General features: G+C 38.7%; 1 protein-coding gene across 4 annotated transcripts in view; it reads right to left on the bottom strand.

Annotated features, from left to right (window-relative positions):
- The window catches only part of Ints13 (integrator complex subunit 13), a 54,857-nt gene that overhangs the window by 2,558 nt on the left and 28,409 nt on the right, over positions 1–23,890 (bottom strand). For 3 of the 4 annotated variants that reach the window (XM_070038019.1, XM_070038015.1, XM_070037999.1), the window contains 8 exons: positions 21,563–21,652; positions 21,153–21,242; positions 19,476–19,654; positions 17,761–17,931; positions 17,380–17,534; positions 16,251–16,481; positions 14,600–14,739; positions 118–253 (listed from right to left, as the gene is read on the bottom strand). In XM_070038019.1, coding sequence (XP_069894120.1) covers positions 118–253; positions 14,600–14,739; positions 16,251–16,481; positions 17,380–17,534; positions 17,761–17,931; positions 19,476–19,654; positions 21,153–21,242; positions 21,563–21,652 — 1,192 coding nt within the window. The remainder of the gene's footprint in view (positions 1–117; positions 254–14,599; positions 14,740–16,250; positions 16,482–17,379; positions 17,535–17,760; positions 17,932–19,475; positions 19,655–21,152; positions 21,243–21,562; positions 21,653–23,890) is intronic. The other variant, XM_070038004.1, reaches the window with a different exon arrangement.

The raw sequence follows: 23,890 nt of genomic DNA, 5'->3' as shown, positions 1-23,890 counted from the left end.
CTGTCTTGTATAGTACTACCAACTCTTAACAGTAGTAAAAACCTGCTGATTTTTGGTAAGCAGTGTTTACCAAAGCACTACACAATAAAATAATTTTCAACAATAAATAACACAAACCCATTTTCTTCCTTAAGATGTTGATATAATTCAGCTCTGTTGTTAACTGAGTTTAAGCGTCCAGCAAACTCCTGATGTTTTCTGGAATTGGCAGTATGGATTCTATTACTCCACAAGGACAATAAGGACACAGGCCCTAATGATGTATAACAAAGAAAACAATAAAGAGAGAAGTATTATTATCACAAAATTTACAAATTTAACAGACTTAACTTTATTGCTCATGTTATATAAACCAAGCCAATAGCATTTTTCTCTTATTCTAAAATTTACAAGTTCTTTAGGGTCTTTCAAACTACTCACTCTGTTCAATGACCTATTGGAAAGATTCAAATGATTAAATACAAAATTATACATAATGAAGTAAAGAGGTCAGGTCTGGCCAGCACCATATTGGCCACATGGCATCTTGTCTTCACAAGAAGGAAATGCCTCCACCTCCCAGGTGATGGGCCTGCCCAGATCCCTGGAGGCAGGGGCAGGCACTTGGCTGAATCTGTCAGTCTAGTGGAGCTGCCCCCTGTGCTGACCCTATTTAGGCCCAGACCAGCACAGGCCCATTATGCCATGCCATGTGTGTCTCCATGATTGTGTCCTGTGTCCTGTCTCCTGGCTTGTCTCCAGTCATCATGGTGGCCCAATTCAGCTCTCCATTAGAGTTAAATTGGTTTGTTGGTATTGTTTTTGTTCTTTCTTTCCTCTCTGGTCTGCTTCCTAACCATGTTATATATATTTGGGGGCTGCAGGCTTTTCTAACAGATGGCTGTCTGTGGCCTGCTAACTGTGCAATGAAGATTTCAATATTCCACCTTCCAAAAAGTGGCTTCCCTGATAATTCACCTTACAACTGTTAGGTACAGTTAGTCAAAGTAACTCCATTTTTTGTCTAGGCAGCCATTTGGTTTGTAAAGTATAAGTATGAGCTGACCTTGCATGCACCTGTTGTTTGTTCAGGAAGGGCAAGCCTATCCTGTCTATAAGGGAACCAAAAAAAAAATTAAAAAAAACAACAACAGACAAAGGCTGCCAGTAGTCAGCCTTTGTCCCTTCTCCGTCCTTGCTAAAGAGCAAAAGAATATCTCTCCCTTAATCAAGTTTACCAAGCTGGCAGCTTTGCAGAAGGCTATTGACAACCTTGAGGCTTATCATCAGCTGCACTGAGTTGCTGTATTAGTCAAGAGCTTGTAATAAAAATAATTTCTGTAATAGTATCAATAGCATTGATAGTATTGGTCATGTTGACCAAGTCAAGATTATGTTTTGCCTATTCTCCTGTGACTCAAGGCTATGTTTTTGCTATGTTTTGCTTCTGTAATCTTGCTTGCTTGCCTCAGTAACAGAGCCCAGAAAAACAAAGATGAGAGTCAGGTCAGGTGGAGGCATCCAATCAGTAAAAAGCACATATGTAACCCTTCTGTTTTAACCAATAGGAGTAAGATTAGCTACATGCTTATAGTTCGTTTATGATTTGTGGATTTACCCAATAAAAACTAGCCTGTAAGACTGGAAGGGGTTGCTCTCTCCATAGAGATAGCCCTGACCAGTCAGTTCAATTCTCCATGCTTGGCGCAAAACAAAGCTTTGCTTAATGTTTACTTTGTATCAGCTTTGATCAGGAACCTTATCACAACAATATGACTAGAATGTGTGCATGTGCTGTGTGCGCGAAAGCTAAGGGGACAGTGCACAGGCCCTGACATCAAGCCCCAACACTGGGAGAAAAAAAGAACTCGTTCAAAACATTTTGGAAAAGGAAACACAAATGTCAGAAGACTCTTTAAACCTGATTTCAAGATTTAATGTGCAAAGGACAGATACACAGACTGACAGGAGACAAAAGAGAAGCTGGAAACATACACATAGTCCACTGGCAAATTACAAAGGCTCTTCAGTGAAGAAAGGATAGTCTTTTAACAAATGCTACTACAACAATTAGAATACTCAGTGTAAAAAAAAAAAAAAGAATTCTGACCCATACTTTTCACTGAGGTGGGGGAAGGGGAGATTATCAAACATATATAAAACCTAAAATTCTAGAGTTCCTAAAAGAAAATGTAAGAGCTAACATTTCTGACCTTGGATGACATTTCTTAATACATGATCCCCAAAACACCACAAAAGCAAAAGCTGGTATATTTGGGTTCCTCAAAAGTAGAAACTTCTACATTGCAAAAATGGTGGCTTAAGCCAGGTGTTGGTGGCTCACACCTGTAATCCTAGTACTCAGGAAATTGAGATCTGAGGATCACAGTTAAAGTCAGCCCAGGCAGGAAAGTCGGTGAGACTCTTATCTCCAATAAACCACTCAGAAAACTGGAAGTAGTGCTGTGGCTCAAGTGGTAGAGCACTAGACTTGAGCTGAAGAGCTGAAGGACAGTGCCCAGGCCCAGAGTTCAAGCCCCAGAACCAAAAAAATAAAATAAAATAAAATAAAATGGTGGCTTAGTGGTAGAGTACTTGCCTAGAATGCATGAAGCCCTGGGTTCAATTTTATAGTACCATATAAATAGAAAAAGCCATAAGTGGTGCTGTGGCTCAAGTGGTAGAGTACTAGCCTTGAGCAAAAGAAGTTCAGGGACAGTGCCCAGGCCTTCAGTTCAAGCCCCAGGACTGGAGGAAAAAAAAAAAAAAATCTACACTGCAAAAATGACAATGAGTGCTGGGAATGTGACTCAGTAGTAGAGTGTTTGCCATGCATGCATGAGGCCCTGGGTTCAATTCCTCAGCACAGCATAAGCAGAAAAAGCCAGAAGTGGTGCTGTGGCTCAAGTGGTAGAGCTCTAGCCTTGAGCTGAAGAACTGAGGAACAGTAGTGCCCAGGTCCAGAGTTTAGGCTCCACAACCGACCAAAAACAAAAATTGACAATGAACAGGAGCAACACACTTAGAGAAAATATACACAAGTCATCTATCTAAGAACTCATAAAGAAACAACCCAGCTTAAAAATTGATCAGATATTCACTGACAAAAACATAGCACATGACTAATAAATGAATAGAGGCTTATCATTATTAGTCATGAAGAAAATGTTAATTAAAACAACAACAAATTATTGATGAATCTTTTAGCTACTAGAATATCTAAAACCACAAAGGTAACTTTGACATACTGATATGGGTACAGAACAACCAGAAAACTCCTATTTTAAAGTGGGAAATTAAAAAGGTACAACCATATAGAAAAATAAGTTGGCAGGGTTTTCTTTTGAGAAAGTAGCAATATGCTTGCAAATAAATGAAAAAGAACAAATACTCATACACACACAAAACACAGGAAACTCAAATGCATTATGACATGTAAAAATCCAACCTACAAAGGCAACATTATTTGATTTCATTTAAGACACTCTGAAAAAGGCACAATTATGAACTGAGCACCACTGGGTCACACCTATAATCCCAGCTATTCAGGAGGCTGACAGCTGAGGACTGATGTTCAAAACCAACCTGGGCAGGAAAGCTCAAGAGATTTTTATCTCCCATTAAAACATAAAAAAAATCGGAAGTGGAGCTGCAGCTCCAAAGGAAGAGCACTACTCTTGAGCACAAAAACTCAGGGACAGTTCACAGGCCCTGAGTTCAAGTTGCAGGATCAGCACAAATAAAAAAAAGGTGAAGAATTACTACAAAGGTACAATGTAGAGAAATACCTTGATTGTGGTAATGTTTGTTATACAACTTTAGGCAATATCAAAAACTACACACAAGAAAGAATCCTTCTACCTGTAAGTTGTTTAAACTTCAAAAAACAAAACAGAACTATATTTTTCTTCTTTTAAGATATTATGCAATTTTCTTTTTAAACAACATACAAAGGAGCACATAAAATCATAAACTCACTACTCAAAAAACTATGAGTAAGCTGGGCATTGGTGGCTCTCATCTGTAATACTAGCTACTCAGGAGGCTGAGATCTGAGGATCATGGGCAAAGCCAGCCAAGCAGGAAACTCTGTGAGACTCTTATATCCAATAAACCACTAGAAAACTGGAAGTGGTGCTGTGGCTTAAGTGGTACAGTGCTTGCCTGAACTGAAGAGCTGAGGGATAGCACCCAGGCCAAAAGTTCAAGGCCCAGAACTGACCAAAAACCAAAACAAAACAAAAACTATGTACTTTGGTCTTTACATTGACCAAGATGCAATGTACTCATAAATTGACACGTTGAATTGAAACCCTTTATACAATTATTTAAACATAATAAAACACCCCTTTCCGTCTCTTCCTTTTCTCTCTCTCTCTACTTGCATCCTACCCAACCCATTTCCTGCATTGTGATTAGGACATAGTTAACTCTCCCTGTGCCTCCCCACACCAATCTATTCCTATTTTTTACCCACATCTCTCCCTAATCCTAATAATTTCTGGTTTTCCAAATTCTTTTCTGCGGTTCGAAGTCCTTTAACATATAGTTGTTTGATGTTGAATAGATGTATCTGTTGAACTAGATTGTATCTGTAGACTATTGACTGTACAAATGCAAACTTTGATTGATGGTTGCCTTAAGAGAGTGTTCTAGCACAAAACTGGTGCTATCTTCATATCAAATGGGCAGAGTAAGCCGGAAAAACACAAGAAAAATGGCAAATTCGGGTATCTCAATTTCCAATCCTGATAATCAGGGATTAGAACAGATAAAGAATAATCCAGAGGAGAGTTCCCAAATAGCTCTACAAACACTACTAGCAAACATGATGAATGAGAAGTTTGACAATGTACAAAGGACTCTGTATGGGCGTGATAGGGAGAGGGAGGCATCCCAGAAGTTTATACAGGAATATCATAAGCGTGAGGAAGCTACTCAAAAACTGATACAGGATTTAGTGAACAACTTGAGAATACTCAAAGAGAAAGGGAGGAATGGCGTGAGCAGGCTAAGAACACTCAAAGAGAAATGCAGGAATCCCACGAAAGGGAAGAAAGAAAACTGCAGGAATCCCACAGACTGAAGAGACCAGGTAGAGAATACACAAAGATCACTAAAGGCATTCATGGAATCCATTAACAAAGAGCTGAAGGAAGTCAGGGAGACCACAAAGGGAATGCTGAATGGAACCCAACAGAAGGAATGGGAGTCCAAAGAAACCATAACCAATCAACTAAGTGATTTGAGAACAAACACTGAACACCAAATTAAGGAAGTAAAGAAATTCATACAAGACCTAAAACAGAGCTTCAACAAAGAACTTGAAGCCATCAAAGCTGACCAATTAGAAGGAAAAGAGATAAAAAACAAAGTAGAGAGTCTTGACAGCAGGTTAGACCATGCAGAAGATCGAATCTCAGGGATTGAAGACAGCCTAGATATTATAGAGAAAGAACATACAACCATCCAAGACAAGTCCAAGAAATATGATAGATCTATCCAACACCTGGAAGACACCATCAGAAGGCCTAATCTAAGGATAATGGGTGTAGAGGAGCACCTAGAAAGAGAAGTTAATGGTCTAGGAAATTTGTTTAACAGGATCCTAGCAGAGAACTTCCCAAACATACAAAAAGATAGGCCTATTCAGATACAAGAAGCTTTTAGAACCCCAAATAGACCAGACCAGAATAGGACATCCCACTGTCACATTATAATCCATACAGGATCAACTCAGACCAAGGAAAAGATCCTTAAAGCTGTCAAGGAGAAAAGGTTAATCACCTATAAAGGGAAACCAATTAGAATCACCTCAGATTTCTCAGCAGAGACAATCAAAGCAAGAAGAGCCTGGAATGATGTATGCCATGCCCTAAAAACAAACAACTATCAACCAAGAATACTGTACCCAGCTAAACTCTCCTTCATAACTGAAGGCCAAATAAAAACCTTCCATAGCAAAGAAAAATTGAAACAATACATCTCCACCAAACCAGCCCTACAAAAGATTCTTAAAGATGTCCTACACATAGAAAATCAACAAGACCGCAACAAAGGCCAAGAAACTGGACCCAAACTAAGACTCCAAGAACCATAGGAAGAACCCATTTTCGCAGCCCCCAAAAAGGTGGATAACATGGCAGGAACTCCCAAATACCTCTCAGTCCTATCTCTTAACGTTAACGGACTGAACTCTCCAATTAAGCGACATAGACTGTCTAGTTGGATTAAAAAACAAGATCCTTCTATCTGCTGCCTGCAGGAGTCACATCTTGCCCGTAAAAACAAACACATTTTCAATGTTAAAGGCTGGAACAAAATCTACCAAGCAAACGGCCCTCATAAACAGGCGGGAGTTGCAATCCTAATACCAGATAAAATAGACTTCAAATTAAAATTCGTGAGAAGAGATAAAGAAGGTCGCTACATACTAATTAAAGGATCTCTCCTTCAGGAGGATATTACAATTCTAAATATCTATTCGCCAAACAATGGAGCACCCAAATTTATCAAAGAAACACTACTTTCCCTCAAATCCCATATAGATCCAAAGACATTAATTGTTGGGGATTTTAACACACCACTCTCCCCACTAGATAGATCAACTCGGCAAAAACTCAACAGAGAAACCGCAGATCTAAACAGCTGCAGAGATCAACTAGACTTAACAGACATTTACCGAACATTTCACCCAGCAGCATCAGAATACACGTTCTTCTCAGCAGCACATGGAACGTTTTCTAAAATAGACCACATTTTAGGCCACAAAGCAAACTTGTCTAAATTCAGAAACATTGAAGTTTATACCTTGCTTTCTCTCTGACCACAAGGGAATAAAATTAGAACTCAACACCAAAAGCCACCAAAGAAAGTCCGGTATCACATGGAGGCTGAACAACACACTGCTGAATCATGAGTGGGTCATGGAAGAGATTAGAAAGGAAATTCAAATGTTCATGCTATTCAACAAAAATGAACACACAAATTACCAGCTCCTCTGGGACACAGCAAAGGCACTACTCAGAGGCAAGTTTATAGCTCTGAGCTCCTACATCAACAAATTGGAGAGATCTGAAACTAACAATTTAATGACACATCTCAACCTCCTTGAAAAAGAGCAGCAAGATAAACCCCAATCCAGTAGACGGAAAGAAATAATCAAAATTAAATCAGAATTAAATGAATTAGAATCCAAAAAAACTATAGAAAGAATCAACAAAACAAAGAATTGGTTCTTCGAAAAACTTAACAAAATTGACAGACCCTTAGCAAACCTTATCAGAAAAAGGAGAGAACACACCCAAATTAATAAACTCAGAGATGAGAATGGAAACATCACCATGGAAACAACCAAGATTCAGAACATTATAAGGGAATACTTCTCAAAACTTTATGCTAATAAGTTTGAGAATTGGGCAGAAATGGACCTTTTCCTAGCAAATATTGACATGCCAAAACTAAACCAAGATGAGTTAAACCAGCTTAACAGGCCCATATCAAGGCTTGAAATAGAAACAGCAATAAGAGACCTCCCAGCTAAGAAAAGTCCAGGACCAGATGGCTTTACAGCGGAATTTTACAAGGCCTTCAAAGCAGAGCTCACACCAATACTCCTCCAACTCTTCAATGAAATTGAAAGAGAAAGCTCACTACCCAACACATTCTATGAAGCCATCATAACCCTCATCCCAAAACCAGGCAGGGACTCATCAAAGAAAGAGAACTATAGACCCATTTCTTTGATGAACATTGATGCAAAACTTCTCAACAAAATTTTCTCCAATCAACTTCAACAATTCATCCAAAAAATCATACACCATGATCAAACAGGATTCATTTCAGGGATGCAAAGCTGGTTCAATGTATGCAAATCAATTAATATTATTCATCACATCAACAGGAACAACAATAGGAACCACATGGTAATCTCAACAGATGCAGAAAAAGCATTCGACAAGATCCAACACCCCTTTATGATGAAGGTTTTGGAAAAATTAGGAATCCATGGAACATTCCTCAATACAATAAAGGCTGTATATGACAAACCTACAGCCAGCATTATACTCAATGGTGAAAAACTAAAGCCATTTCCTCTTAACTCAGGAACAAGACAAGGATGCCCACTCTCTCCACTTCTCTTCAATCTAGTATTAGAATGCCTAGCTACAGCAATAAGACAAGATGCAGACATAAAGGGGATCCAAATAGAGAAAGAAGAAATAAAACTCTCCCTCTTTGCAGATGACATGATCTTGTATTTAAAGAATCCCATAGACTCCACTCCCAAATTACTCAAGCTGATTCAAAACTTTGGCAAAGTAGCAGGTTATAAAATTAACCCCCAAAAATCAATGGCTTTTCTGTATGCCAACAATGAGAAAAGTGTGGCTGAAATTAGGAAAGCAACTCCATTTGTAATAGCCCCACAAAAAATAAAATACCTAGGAATTAACTTAACTAAAGAAGTGAAGGACCTCTACGATGAAAACTTTAAAATTTTGAAAAAGGAAATCAACACAGAACTTAAAAAATGGCAAAACCTCCCATGCTCCTGGATTGGCAAGATTAACATGGTGAAAATGGCAATACTTCCCAAGGCTATCTACAAATTCAACGCGATACCTATCAAAATTCCACCCTCATTCTTCAAGGAAATAGAAGAGGCAATCCAAAAATTCATATGGAACAATAAAAGACCCCGAATAGCAAAAACGCTGCTCAACGGAAAGAACACTGCTGGAGGAATATCAATACCAAATTTCAAACTCTACTATAAAGCCATAGTAATCAAAACAGCTTGGTATTGGCATAAGAACAGACCTCAGGACCAATGGAATAGAATTGAAAACCCAGAAATGAACCTACAGCCCTATAGCCATCTAATCTTCGATAAGGGAGCTAAAACAATAGAATGGAAGAAAGACAGCCTCTTCAGTAAATGGTGCTGGCAAAATTGGTTAACTACTTGTAGAAAACTAAAGCGAGATCCTTATGTATCACCCTGCACCAGAATCAACTCCAAATGGATCAAAGACCTTGAACTCAAAGCAGACACTCTGAAAACATTACAGGATGGAATAGGAGAAACCCTAGGTCTCCTTGGCTCAGGCCGAAATTTTCTGAATAGAGACCCGGAAGCACAACAAATCAAAGAAACGTTGGACAAATGGGATTGCATAAGGTTGCAGAGCTTCTGCAGGGCAAATGACATAGCTAGCAAGATCAATAGAAAGCCCACCGATTGGGAGAAGATCTTCATTAGCCATACAACAGACAAGGGTCTCATATCTAAAATATACTTGGAACTCAAAAAATTAAACCACCCAACAACAAATCCTCAAAGAAACAACTGCCCAATAAATAAGTGGGCGAAAGACTTAAAGAGAAGCTTCTCTGAAGAAGAAAGAAGGATGGCCAATAGACACATGAAGAAATGTTCAACATCCCTAGCCATAAAAGAAATGCAAATCAAAACAACATTGAGATATCACCTCACCCCAGTTAGAACAGCAAAAATCAAGAACTCTAACAACAACAGATGCTGGAGGGGATGTGGACAGAAAGGAACCTTCCTTCATTGTTGGTGGGAATGTAAACTTGTTCAACCACTTTGGAAAGCAGTATGGAGGTTCCTCAAAAGACTTCACATAGATCTCCCCTATGATCCAGCAATCCCACTTTTGGGCATTTACCCAAATGTTTACAAACAAGACCACACTAAAGCTACCAGCACAACTATGTTTATTGCAGCATTATTTACCATAGCTAAGATATGGAACCAACCCAGATGCCCCTCAGTAGATGAATGGATCAAGAAAATGTGGTATATATACACAATGGAATTCTATGCCTCCATCAGAAAGAATGACATTTCCCCATTTGTTAGGAAATGGAAAGGTTTGGAAAAAATTATATTAAGTGAAGTAAGCCAGGCCCAAAGAAACATAGGTCCCATGGTTTCCCTTATTTGCAATATCTAGTATATGTATGAGTCAAGAGGAAAAGGTCAGATAATGTGATGTTAGGAAAATGAACCCTTAAATATGTATTTTAATGTTTTCGTTTCTTTCATGCATGTGTTTCTAACGCATTTATAAGATTATTTCTTGGTTGCTTTGTATGTCCCTCCCCCACAGTGTAACCCCCGCTTTCACTATATTTGATGTCAGTATAACATGTGGAGGAGATGGGGACAAACAAGTCGTTTAAGGATTCAGGTGGACCTGTTGCAACAATGAGAAGTACAAAATGTCATGTCAAAATCAGCTTTACAATGTCGGTGTGTGGGGGGGGGAGGGGGGTATGACTGGGTGGGGGGGAGCGGGGAGGCTGGGAAGGGAGGTGAAGGGTAAACAAAGGAGGAGGCTGCAATGCTTGGTAAGAAATGTATGCATTATCCTGCCCATGTAATTGTAACCCCTCTGTACAGTATGTTCTCAAATAAAAAAAAAAAACATAATAAAACAAACGTAGTAAAATAAAATGAAAATGAATTTGCCTTTTACTCAATGCTAATCTTGATAGGTTCAATGTTATTCTCAAAATGCTAATGAAGGGTCTAGGAAGGTGGCTCAGTGGGAGAGTGCTCGCCTCCTATGCATGAGGCCCTGGGTTCGATTCCTCAGTACCACATAACAGAAAAAGCCAGAAGTGGCGCTATGTCTCAAGTGGTAGAGCACTAGGCCTTGAGCTGAAGAGCTGAGGGAGAGCGCCCAGGCCCAGGGTTCAAGCCCCACAACCGACAAAAGAAAAAAAAAGAAAAAAGAAAAAAATGCTAATGAACATAGAAAAACAAAGGAGGAGGCAACAATGCTTGATAAGAAATGTACTCATTACCTTGCTCATGTGATTGTAAGCCCTCTGTACAGTATTTTCATAATAAAAAACTTATTTCAAAAAATGCTAATGAACAACAACAAAATATTTGGATTTCTCTCTGTTACTGTATCACACAAAGAAAACAAGAGATTTTAACCAAATCTATGAAATTATAATAATCCAATCCTAAGAACAAAGCACATAAAATTGACTTTGGAGAATCCTGTGGGAAACAAAAATTGCAAAGCAGATAAAACAGATATAAATCAAAGCCCAGGTGCTTATCAAAGACATATGATTTAGGAAATGGCACTGTGGCTCAAGTGGTAGAGCATTGCATTGAACTGAAGAGCTCAGGGACAGAGCCCAGGTCCAGAATTCAAGCCCCAGGACTGACAAAAACAAAACAAAACCACATACACACACAAAATCCAGCACTAAGACATGATTTAGGTAGTAAAACAGAATGGAAAAAAATATTTTTCAAACACCAGTTTCAAACTACAGAGATAGAGAGTAATTTACAATATAAATGTTCTTACAGAGGTCATTACATGGTGTGTTCAAAGGGAAAACTTTCAAGGATTCATTTATTGTAATCATGGCTGATAATTCACCCAAGTGACAAGGTAGTATACAGGAAACTTTTTAAAACAAAATTGACATTGTAAGACTACAAGAGTCTGTAGCCTTCCCATCCTTATATAATACATATTTAATGTAAGGTTCACCCAGGGAAGGCGAGGCAGGCTCTTTCCTCCTCTTGGCTAAGTCTCTGCCCAATACCTGTGTCACCTAGGTAACTGGTACACCTGGAGGTCACATCCTAGGCTGCCCCAGTCATGCCTTCCATCAGACTGGGGGAGGGTCCCAGGCCCTTGGGTCACATCCACATCCACACTTTCCCTCACCTGGCTGCACCTTTTCCCTTCCCCTTCCCTACTTAAACCCAGGTGAGACCTCAGCCCACCCCTTCATCTACGCCTCTCCACCAGGCATGGTGGGGGAGGGGGGAGGGCAGCAATTTGGTAAACAAACTTCTTTTCCTGCCTAAATATCACATGGTATTCTCTTCATTGGCTACCTAGTGAAACCTACCTATTTAATATACCTTACATTTATGAACTCATCCATTCAGCAAATAATATAACTCATAGAAGCACACCAGATGTTGTATGTTGGGCAGCAGTGATGTAACAAGAAATAAAAATTGCTGATCTTAAAATGTTTCAGACTAACAGCAGAAGCTATGCTAATGTACTACTGCTATACACTACCGGAGTACCAATCCCAAAAAGTAATGGAAGCATAAAGAAGCAGCACCTCACTGAACTGTGAAAGGATAGCAGGGAAACTTTTCTTGGGAAAGGAGTTGATGTAAGCTAAAACCTGACATTACAGGCAGACATGACAAGAGAGAAAAGTGGGCATTTGTGAGAATACCAATTCTTGGGCTAAATAAACTCGGCCCTATGTACCACTATTGTTTAGTCATTTAATTTACTAATATATGTTTTGGCTGTTTGCAATTATTTGCCAGCATATTTTTACAGTTCTATTTTCTAAGGAATACATAGATACGTTTGGTATATACCTAAATTTCTGATTCTAATCAGCAGTGGCTTATCATGTAAGAAATAAAAATGATTTATCGGGCTGGGAAGGTGGCTCAGTGGTAGAGCACTTGCCTTGCATGCCTGAGGCCCTGGGTTCGATTCCTCAGCACCACATAAGCAAAAAGAAAAAAGCCGGAAGTGGCGCTGTGGCTCAAGTGATAGAGTGCTAGCCTTGAGCTGAAGAGCTGAGGGACAGCGCCCAGGCCCAGAGTTCAGGCCCCACGACCGGACCCAAAAAATAAAAAATAAAAAATAAATGATTTATCAACACACATTTATTACAATATTATTATTTTATTTTCTAGATACCCTGGCAAATGCCTGAAAGGCAAATATAAAAGAGGGAGTTCTGATTCTATGATTTCAAAGAAATTAAGGAACACAATACACACATTTGACAGAAGCATATAAAAAACAAACAAAGCCAGATGCTGATGGCTCACGCCTATAATCCTAGTTACTCTGGAGGTAGAGAACTGAAGATTACAGTTCAAAGCCAGCCCAGGAGAGGGAGTGGTGGAGATATTTGTGAAACTTAAACTCTTATCTCCAATTAACCAGGAAAAGCCTGAGGCCCTGAGTTCAAGCATCAGTCCAAACATGCTCGGACACACACACACACACACACACACACACACACACACACACACACACACACACACACACACACACACACACACACACACACACACACACACACACACACACACACACACACACACACACACACACACACACACACACACACACACACACACACACCTACCAACAACAACTATTACAACAAAAAGAACAAGAAACTGCAAAAATGGGAATCTGGCCAGTTCTGAGAACTATACTACCTCAAAAGAGGCACAATCATCAGTCTGATGATGGCAAATACCATTTCTCATGTATCCTAAAGGACTAAATTTAATTTTTACCTTCAATTCAAGATCATGAAGGTCATTGGTCTTAGGAGCTTTCATTTACAAATTAAAACTAGAATTCCTTCAAGAGGAAATTAACCCACTCAACCTCTAAAAGATAATGATTTGTATCAATACCTTCATTTAAGTTTATTCAAAGAAGTGTAATTTATCAAAGAATGAGTATTACCAATAAACTGAGTGTAAGAACAAGTACTGCCCGGGGCCAGTGGCTCATGCCTGTAATCCTAGTTACTCAGGAGGCTGAGATCTGAAGTTCAAAGTCAGCCAGGGCAGGAAAGTCCCTGAGACTCTTATCTCCAATAAACCAATAGAAAACCAGAAGTGGAGCTATAGCTCAAGTGGTAGAGTGCTAGCCTTGGGCTGAAGAACTGAGGGACAGAGCCCAGGCCCAGAATTCAAGCCCCATGATGGACAAAACAAAAGAACTAGTACTTGACACATATGATGAAGAATACCAGAAGATTCAAGTTTTTATATTTATAATTTCTTTTTTTTTTTTTTTTGGGTCCGGTCGTGGGGCCTGAACTCTGAGCCTGGGCGCTGTCCCTCAGCTCTTCAGCTCAAGGCTAGCGTTCTACCACTTGAGCCACAGCGCCACTTCCGGCTTTTTTTCTTTTTGCTTATGTGGTGCTGAGGAATCAAACCCAGGGCCTCAGGCATGCAAGGCAAGTGCTCTACCACTGAGCCACCTTCCCAGTCCATATTTATAATTTCTTAAAACACAGAATTTAAGATAAAAGTACTTATTCTCCAAAGGCTTCATTAATGTAAATATAACAATATTTTTTGTTTTTATTTATCTGCTTTGGCCAGTACTGGGGCTTGAACTCAGGACCTCTTGCTCTCCCTTAGGTTTCTGTTCTGGCTCAAGGCTGGCACCTACCACCCCAGCCACAGCTCCACTTCTGGCTTTTGGCCAGTTAACAGAAAGTGAGTCTCATGTATGTTCCTACCTGGGCTGGCTTAGAACCCTGGTCCTCAGGTCTCAACCACCCAAATAGCTTAGGATTACAGAGATGATCCACTGGTGCCCAGCTACTTTTTTGCTTTTGAATGCTGATAAGCATTGTTTCTTCTTCCAAAGTTGTAAACAGAGATTCTCCTAAATGATACTCAGGCAGTTAGGAGCTCTTTCCCAAAGACACAACAATAACAAATGATACTATTTAAAAAAAAAAAAAGAACAAAAGAACAACAAAAAAACAATTAGAAAAATCTCTATCAATACAGTCAACCACGATTATACCTTACCTTTTGATTTTTCTACCTGTGGAGTTTCATCCATTTCAACAAGGGGCTTTTTGTTTGGAGGTTCTGGAGAATCAGGAGAATCTTTTATAATCTCAGCTTCAGCCAACTCTTCTTTTCCACGATCTAAAATTCCTTTCAATCTTTTAGAGGGACAAATAATAAAATGTAAAGTTAAACTATTAGAAGTCTACAAATGGTTCCAATAATTAAACCATTCTGAACACTAGTTTTTTGTTGTTTTCTTTTTTTGCCAGTCCGGGGCTTCAACTCAGGGCCTGGGCACTGTCCCTGAGCATGTTTTTTTCAAGGCAAGCACTCTACCACTTGAGCCATAGGGCTACTTCAGGCTTTTTCTGTGTATGTTGTACCGAGGTATTGAACCCAGACCTTCATGCATGCGAGGCAAGCACTCTCCCACTACACCACATTCCCAGCCAAACATTAGTCTTTATAAAACAAAGCTGATCTCACAAAATACCACTAAGAACCAGAAACTTCTATCAAAAATCAGGTATAAGCAGTTAATGAATTAAACTCAAATTTCTCTTTGCTTTGTTCAGGAACTAGCTATAAAATGGGAGAAAAGATAAATAAAATGGGGAAAAACTATAGGAAATCTGAAGCTAAAATTTAAAAGGTGAGGTGATATTTCAAAGATCTTGCACAATTTTAAAAATATGGAAGAAATATTACAAAACACAAATAAGACTAAGACGTTTACTGTTATTTGTTTGGTTTATTATGTAGGGTGGAAACATATTTAGGTTCCACTAGTTAGACACTTAACTAAGCTTTCATCAGGGAACACATCATTTTCAAAATATTCAGAGGTATGCTGAAGGTCAGTGCATGCTGAATGAGCTAACAGTGAGCCAATTTTATTTCAGATGCTAAGCAGCCCTAAGGAAAAACTAAACTTTCAAAGTTTAAGAGAATATAAGTGGGGCTGGGAATGTGACTTAGTGGTAGAGTACTTGCCTCACATGCATAAAGCCTGAGTTCAATTCCTCAGTACCACATACATAGAAAAAGCCAGAAGTGGCGCTGTGGCTCAAGTGGTAGAATGCTAGCTGTGAACAAAAGAAACTCAGGGACAGTGCCCAGGACCAGAATTCAAGCCTCAGGACTGGCAGAAAAAAAAAAAAAAAAGAATAAAAGTGCTCTATTTATCTACGAAATTGTATAATTTCCGGAATTACTGTCAAAATATTCCTGTGGAGATTGTGGTAGGGTATAGATATGAGGTATAAATACATATCCACCTTGAAAGATATGGGCAGGAAAGATACTTGTCAGCATTAAAAAAAAAAAAACAAACAGGCTTGTACAACAAAAAAGAACGTACAGCCAGGTGGCAGTGGCTCACGCCTGTAATCCTAGCTACTCAGGAGGCTGAGATCTGAGGATCACAGTTCAAAGCCAGGGAAAGTCTATGAGACTCTTATCTCCAATAAACCACCAGAAAACCAGAAGTGGTGCTGTAATTCAAGTGGTAGAGTATTTGCTTTGAGCTGAATTGCTGAGGGACAGTGCCCAGGCCCAGAATTCAAGCCCCACAACTAACAAAAAAAAAAAAAAATACACGTTGTAAATGAAGTTTAACTGTGTATGGCAAAAGGCCCTTTGTGCTATGTTAATGCCAAGAAATCACCTCTCTGAATCCTGCCAGGATTTTTCCTGTTCATACTCTTTTGCTGCTTTTTCTGACTTATCCTCTTTATCCTCCCGCTTTCTTCCCCTTTTCTTTCTTTCTTCTTCTTCTGGGGGTTTGCTCCTGCATGCCATCAGACATTCCAACACCCTCTGATGCTTCTCTGAGTTGCTAATGTGGGCTCTGACAAGTGTTTCTAATTCATTCCACATGATGCGGTACTGTTCATCTCTGCAGTGAAAAGTTAAAATAATATTCTCACAATGCACTTGAAAAATACAAAATAACACTAAAGTATCACTTCCTACATGCTAGCATTTTTTAAAAAGTGGTGTTGTACTTCTGATAGTAAAGCCTTAAGAAAACACTATAAATTTTGTATTTATGAATTATGAATACAGCTAGATGCTAGTGGCTACTCCCTCTAATGCTAACTGCTTAATAGGCTGAGATCTGAGAATCATGGTTTGAAGCTAACCAGGACAGAAAAGTCCATGAGACTCATATTTACAATTAGGCAGCAAAATGCTAAAAGTGGTAAAGTACCAACATTGAGTTAAAAAGTCAAGCAAAGCAAGAGGCTCTGAGTTCAAGAACCAGTACTGACACCAAAAAACAAAAAAAATTATAAATACAGAAATTTAAATCTATTTATGGTCCTGAGACTATATATCAAGGAAAAGGAAATATATCTCCTTTTTGTCTTACTGGACATTACTAATGGATTCTAAGTACAATGTACTACCTATATCATATTGTACATGTGTATATATACACTTACTTTCATTTTATTTTTTATGCCAGTACTGGGGCTTGAACTCATGGCTTCATACTCTTGGCTTAGAACTTTCAAAGCTGGTGCACTAGCACTTGAGTCATACCCCCACTTCCATATTTTTTGCTGGTTAATTGGCAATAGAGACTCATGTTTTTCTGCCTGTGCTAGCTTTGAATTATAATCAAACTATAATACTCAGCCTCCTGAGTAGCTAGGATTATAGGCATGAACCCCAAGCACCAGCTCATATTTCACATTTTTATTCTCATGTTCAAATTATTTACATGTCAAATAAGTTATCTTAAAAAAATTCAAATAAATGTAAAGAATAAAGGGGAAAAAAAACCCTACCTTTTAGGACCCTTTCCTCTGGTACCAACTGTGGAAATAGGTAGAGGATCGTTTTTTCTTTCCATGTCAACTAAGTTGTATATTGTTTTTTGACAGTTTAACACATCTTCTTCTGTCAAACATTCTTTCACAATAACACTGGCTAATGGAACTACCTGTTAGTGTTTTGTTTTGTTTAAAGAAAAGAGAAAATCTGTTTTGAAAACCAAATTTATCAAAGCATGGAGGCACAATCTGACTTTAAATATCACCACAGTAAAGCAATCTATAACTATTAACTTCAGTCCTCTAGTACTAATCCTTTCATTGAAACAAATTCACGTTTGTTTTTACAAAGAAGATATAATGGATCTGGAAAAAAAATCTATATTTAACACTTACCGCTTGCATGTTGAAAATGGTGGTTTGTGAAATAATCATGGGCCAGTATCGGGTATGTTTTTCTAACTGATCTTTTGCTCGTTCCAAAGGGATCTCAAGACTTCCATCGATTTTATATCTGGGGTCTAGAAAAGGAGTTAATCTGTTTTCCCTCATAAATTCACCAAAATCCTAATGATAACCAAATAAGACAAAATTAGAAACTATGTCTTATGTTTCAGTATGGGTTACATGTAATAATCTCTTCCCTGATGTCTTCTGTCCTGTGATTTACATCAAAGAACTTTCTCTAGCAGAGGCCCCCACCTCACTACTTTGTTTTCTCCTTTTGAACTTTGTCTTTATAGATAGAAATAAAGAAAGCTCCAAACAAACATGCACTTGTGGCACTATTCCCCTCTTAAATTCCCAGAAACATTTCTTTTTTTAAATTGTAGCTCTTTTCTATTTTATATAAACGAATGAGTTTATGCATCAGATCAATTTACTTACTTTAAAAACTATCTGGGGTATATCAGCAAAATGTTAACAGTGATTATCTTTGAATAAAGGATTACAAATCACTTACAATTTTTTTGCTTTTGTTTTTCAATAATGCCTCACAATGAATATTGACTAGGCTTGTTTTGTTGAAAAAGAGAAAAGCTCAGCCAAAAATAGTTGCTTAAAATATATTGCAAGCCAAGTGATGGTGGCTCATGCCTATAATCCTAGCTGAGGAGGCTGAGGACTGTGGTTTGAAGCCATCCCAGGCAAGAAAATCTGAAAGAATCTTATCTCCAATTAAACACCAAAAGCCAGAAGTGGAGGTATGGCTCAAATTATAGAACACTAAGTGAAAAAGCTCAGATACAGCACCCAGACCCTAAGTTCAGGGCTTAGTACCAACACACACACACACACACACACACACACACACACACACACACACACACACACACACACACACACACACACACACACACACACACACACACACACACACACACACACCACACACACACCACACACCACACACACACACACACACACACACACATACACACACACACACGACAATAATTACATAAAATGTGTGGCATAAAACATTTGTGGGTTAGTATAACAGTATATATAAATCATATTTTATTTCTATAACCATCTCTAAAGGTAGATATCCATCAAATATGAAAAGGGAGGTAAAATTAAAACCAAAACAAAGGGATTTCTACCAAAAATACATATCATTTCCTTGTATTATCATCCTAATAATAGTATATCCTAAAAATAACGTACAAGTTAAAGTTACTTTAAAGCAGCAGCAATATAAACAAATGTTCTGCTTGCAGTTTTTAAATTGCATAAATCCATAAATCTTAGTTCAAATCAATTTTTCATCTCCATAGTTCTAATATTTCAGTACATTCCAGCTACTTCTCAGTATGAATTGAATACATACCATGAAAATCTCCATCATAACAAATAGATCTGAGCAAGTACTGTAAACAATTTAATGACTTAAAATAACAAGTAATCAAGTTCTTCCAAATCGTTTTACAAATCTTAGCAAGAATAAGAACTTAATAACTATTTGTTCATTTACAGATTCCAGATATAACAAAAATCAAGTTGCTCCAAATCGTCTTTTCCACAGATTTTAGCACATAATACAAATTCAGTAACTATTTGCTATCTACAGACTCCAAATATGACAGGTAGAAATATTAAAGTCTTACTGTAATCCGGTAGTCTGTCACCCTTCCTCCACATCCTTCACTTATTGAAGGTGGATCCTCCAGGATAGATCGTGAACTGCTAAGCACATGTAAAAAGATCTCTCCTCCATGGCTACTAAGCATATGACTAATGACTTTAGAGCCCGACTTTCGTGGTTGTTCCAATAGAACAGAACGACCTGTGAAAACCAAGATACGCTCATGACTTTCAGACAGGCTCTGACTTATTAAGATTTATGTGGAGATATTTCATTTTTTAATTAATTAATTAATTAATTTAGGTCGGTAGGTTGGTCAGTCGGTCGGTTGGTCGTGGGCTTGAACTCTGGGCCTAGGCATTGTCCCCCAGCTCAAGCTCAAGACTAGTGCTCTACCACTTGAGCCACAGAGCCACTTCCAGTTTTCTGAGTGGTTTATTGGAGCTAAGAGTCTCACGCACTTTCCTGCCCAGACTGGCTTTAAACCGGGATCCTCAGATCTCATCCTCCTGAATAGCTAGGATTATAAGCTTGAACCACTAGTGCCCAGCTTCATTTTATTTATTGATGTCTACATTCTAACAACATTGCTAATTTGATACATCTATACTTTAATTCTTTTTTCTTTTTTTGTTGGTCATAGGACTTAAACTCTTGGTCTGGGCACTGTCCCTCAGCTCTTCAGCTCAAGGCTAGTGCTCTACCACTTGAGCCACAGCACCACTTCTTGTTTTCTAAATGGTTTAATGGAGATGAGAGTCTCATGGACTGGGCTGGGAAGGTGACTCAGTGGTGACTTGTTTTGCATGCATGAGGCCCTGGGTTTGATTCCTCAACACCACATAAGCAGAAAAAGCCGGAAGTGGTGCTGTGGCTCAAGTGGTAGGGTGCTAGCCTTGAGCTGAAGAGCTGAGGGATAGTGCCCAGGCCCAGAGTTCAGGCCTCACAACTAACAACAACAACAAAAAGTCTCATGGACTTTTCCTGCCCGGACTGGCTTTGAACCACAATCCTCAGATCTCAGCCTCCTGAGTAGCTAGGATTACAGGCGTGAGCCACCGGTGCCCAGCTTCTATACTTTAATTCTTAAAAAAAAAAAAACCTTCTAACTTCAGATTATTCTTAAGATACTCAAGTAGTAATTTGGACACTTTTCTAAGACAAGTATACTGGTCACTGGTATGTTTAGTTGTATGTGATACTTGATTTCACATCAAGTTTTGTTCCAGACATTTATGAAGTAAGAAAACTCCTAGATAGACCTCAAAACATTTGAGAAGGCATCATCTCAATTCATCTCTACAATACTTCATCAGCATTGTTATTTTTCTATTTCACAGGACCAAACATTCTTAAATCTGAATTTTAATTTGATAGTCAAATCAAGTATAACCTAAAATGAAATTAACTTAATTAACTTAATTAAATTAAATAACTAAATTAATTATGATAAAGCCTTTTTATTTTTAGACCATTGGTCCTAAAACACAGATCATCTTAAGAATTAGTGGAAAGCTTTGGAAATTTAAATTTGGAAGATGGAATCAGACAGCAAGTCATCTTAATCTTTAAACTCTAGCAGAACTGCTAAAGGGCATCTGTTAAGACTATATTGACATAAATTTCCAAAGTTCATATTCTCACTAGTGATCTTTACTTAAAATAATCTCTGTTAAAACCATTAAATGTTGAAAGTTACCATTGAGAAGAAAATTAGTAAGGCAGGAAGAAGGTCTACTATTTACATCTACAGGTGAAATTCGATAAGCTCCAGTACAATAGTGTAATTCTGAAAGAGAAGAAAACACTGGTTTGAAGGAATATAAAGAAATATTCTCATAATCAAAAATAAAAATAAAACAACTTGGTTACTGACGCCTGAAAAATGGAAAACAAATTTGTTTTTTAAAGAGGTTAACTGAGAAAGTAGAGCTATGTCCCAAGTGGTAGAGCACTAGCCTTAAGCAAAAAAACTCAGGGACAGTGCCCAGGCCCTGAGTTCAAGCCCCATAACAGACCAAAAAAATAAGGTTGACTGAGTCCCCACATTAGTACTTGAGGAACACTCTGTTTTAATCTTTTCTGCTTCAATCATCTTCAAATACCCACCAATGTTATTGGTCCTTGGTGTGCACCACTTTAACGTTATTGTGTCTTTAAATGAGCCTTCTCTACTGCTGCCACCAATGTGAGTGTCACCTTCAAAAATATTTTAGAAAAACATTAACATTGCTAAAGAGATCGCAATTTCAAATTATTTACACACTTTTATACTAAGTTTAAGCTCTGTAAGAGAAAACACTGATTAGAGATCATGACTATGTTCCTGAACCTCCAAACATGTGAAACAGGCTTATGGCTCAGAGCATGGACCATGGCTAGGAAAGACATGAAATTGTGATGAAATCCAGAAATATTGAACTTCACATTTATAAAGGAAAATACTCAAGTCAACCTCGAGTGCTGAGCAAAACCATAGGGGAAATGGAGATTTCCCCCCAAACAGGGCTTCAAATAAGGCCAGCCCAATAAGGACAAGCCACTAAAAAATCCAAATACATCAAAATACTACCACAGAGGTTGGGAATCTGGCTTAGTGGTAGAGCACTTGCCTCATATTTATGAAGCCCTAGGTTCAATTCCTTAGTACCACATACACAGAAAAAAGTAGAAGTGGTTCTGTGGCAAGTGGTAGAGTGCTATCCTTGAACAACAATAACAACAAAGAAGCAGCAGCAGCAGCTCAGGGACAGAGTCCAGGCCCAGAGTTCAAGCCTTAGGACTAGAGAGAGAAAAAACAAAAACAAAAACCCCACATCACGGAGCCTGGGGTGTATGTAGGACAGAGCCTGAATGGCAACCAAAAGTGCAGTGAAGAAAAGTGTGAAGCTAAGGCAATTGGAGGCAACTAGAGTCAAACAAGATCAACTAGATCAATTAGAGCCTTGTCCAGCCAGTGTAAACTGCATAGTCTTGACTGATGGCCAGGGAGACTGGCAGATAGCACCCACTGCTCAAGAACAGATTTTCCAAGAAAACCTACAGATCATCCAACCTGGCAGTATTCTGAGCTCATCAACCAGTAACTAAACATAGCTGCTAAGGATAGCAACATGTTTCCTGATCAACAGCTTGCTTACAATAAGCAGTGTTCTGAATCCAAGCCAGCCAAGACAGAACGTTAGAGAGCCCTGAACAACCCAAGTTAGAGCATAGCCCCTCACAGATTCAGCCACCTTACCCACTTACAAATTCAAAGAGTTAGATAAGCAAACAAAGCTGCCTTCCCAAGTAGGAACCTGGAAGAGAAACCCTGAGGTGGAAATCTACCCACTTTCCCTCAACAAAGAAGTAATGACTGGAAGGTGGCTCAGTAGTTGCATGCATGAGGCCCTGGGTTTGATTCCTTAGCACACATAAGCAGGAAAAGCCAGACGTGGTGCTGTGGCTCAAGTGGTAGAACACTAGCCTTAAGCTGAAAAACTGAGGAACAGTGCCCAGGCCCAGAGTTCAAGCCCCATGACCGACAAAAAAAAAGAAGTAATGACTAGTGTATATTTGATTTTTTTCCCCTTTTTTTTGGCCAGGCCTGGGACTTGAACTCACAGCCTGGGCATGGTCCCAGAGCTTCTTTTTGCTCAAGGCTAGCACTCTACCACTTGAGTTACACCACTTCTGTCTTTTTCTTTTTATGTGGTACTGAGGAATTGAACCCAGGGCTTCATGCATGCTAGGCAAGCACTCACTAAGCCACATTCCCAGCCCTTGATTTTTCTAGTGGCATTTATCATTGCATTGTTGTAGCTTGTTTTGCTTTTTGTTTTTTGTTTGTTTGTTTGTTTTACTTTTTTACTCTTTTGATCATTTTGCCTTCTGCTATACTCTTTTTACCCTTGTTTCTCTCCTTATCATTCTAGTTTTGTCTATGATCTCCACTCCATTTTCTTTTCTTCTCCTAATTTCCTGCTTCTATACTTTTCCTTTCTCCATCTTTCTTTATTAGTATTATCAGTACCTTTGGATCTAATAATTTTTTAAAATTCTCAGCATGTCCTTTCCTTTCTTTTTTCTTTTTTCTGAGGGGGGACGGTCAGTAATAAGGCTTACACTCAGGGCCTACATACAGTCCTGAGCTTTTTAAGGGCAAGGTTAATGTTTTACCACCTTGAGACACAGCTCCACTTCTGATTTTCTGGTGGTAAGAGTCTCACAGAATAACCTGCCTGGCTTTGAACCACAATCCTCAGATCTCAGACTCCTGAGAAGCTATGATTACATGTCTTCCTTTCTAACCTTACTGAGTATAGTTACTATTTCTAATTTTTTTATACTACATTTAAATATGGACTGTGCTTTTAACTGTTGTGGTTTTTAGTCCTGCCTGCTTTCTCTCCTTTAAGTGAGAGGACTCTCCATTAAGGAGAAAAAATGTGGGTG

This window comes from Dipodomys merriami, unplaced genomic scaffold, assembly GCF_024711535.1.
Source record: "Dipodomys merriami isolate MVZ:Mamm:240054 unplaced genomic scaffold, mDipMer1.0.p SCAF_10, whole genome shotgun sequence".
In the NCBI taxonomy this organism is placed as follows: domain Eukaryota; kingdom Metazoa; phylum Chordata; class Mammalia; order Rodentia; family Heteromyidae; genus Dipodomys; species Dipodomys merriami.
Note: the sequence above shows the minus strand (reverse complement) of the source record. Positions and strands in the feature narration are given on the sequence as shown.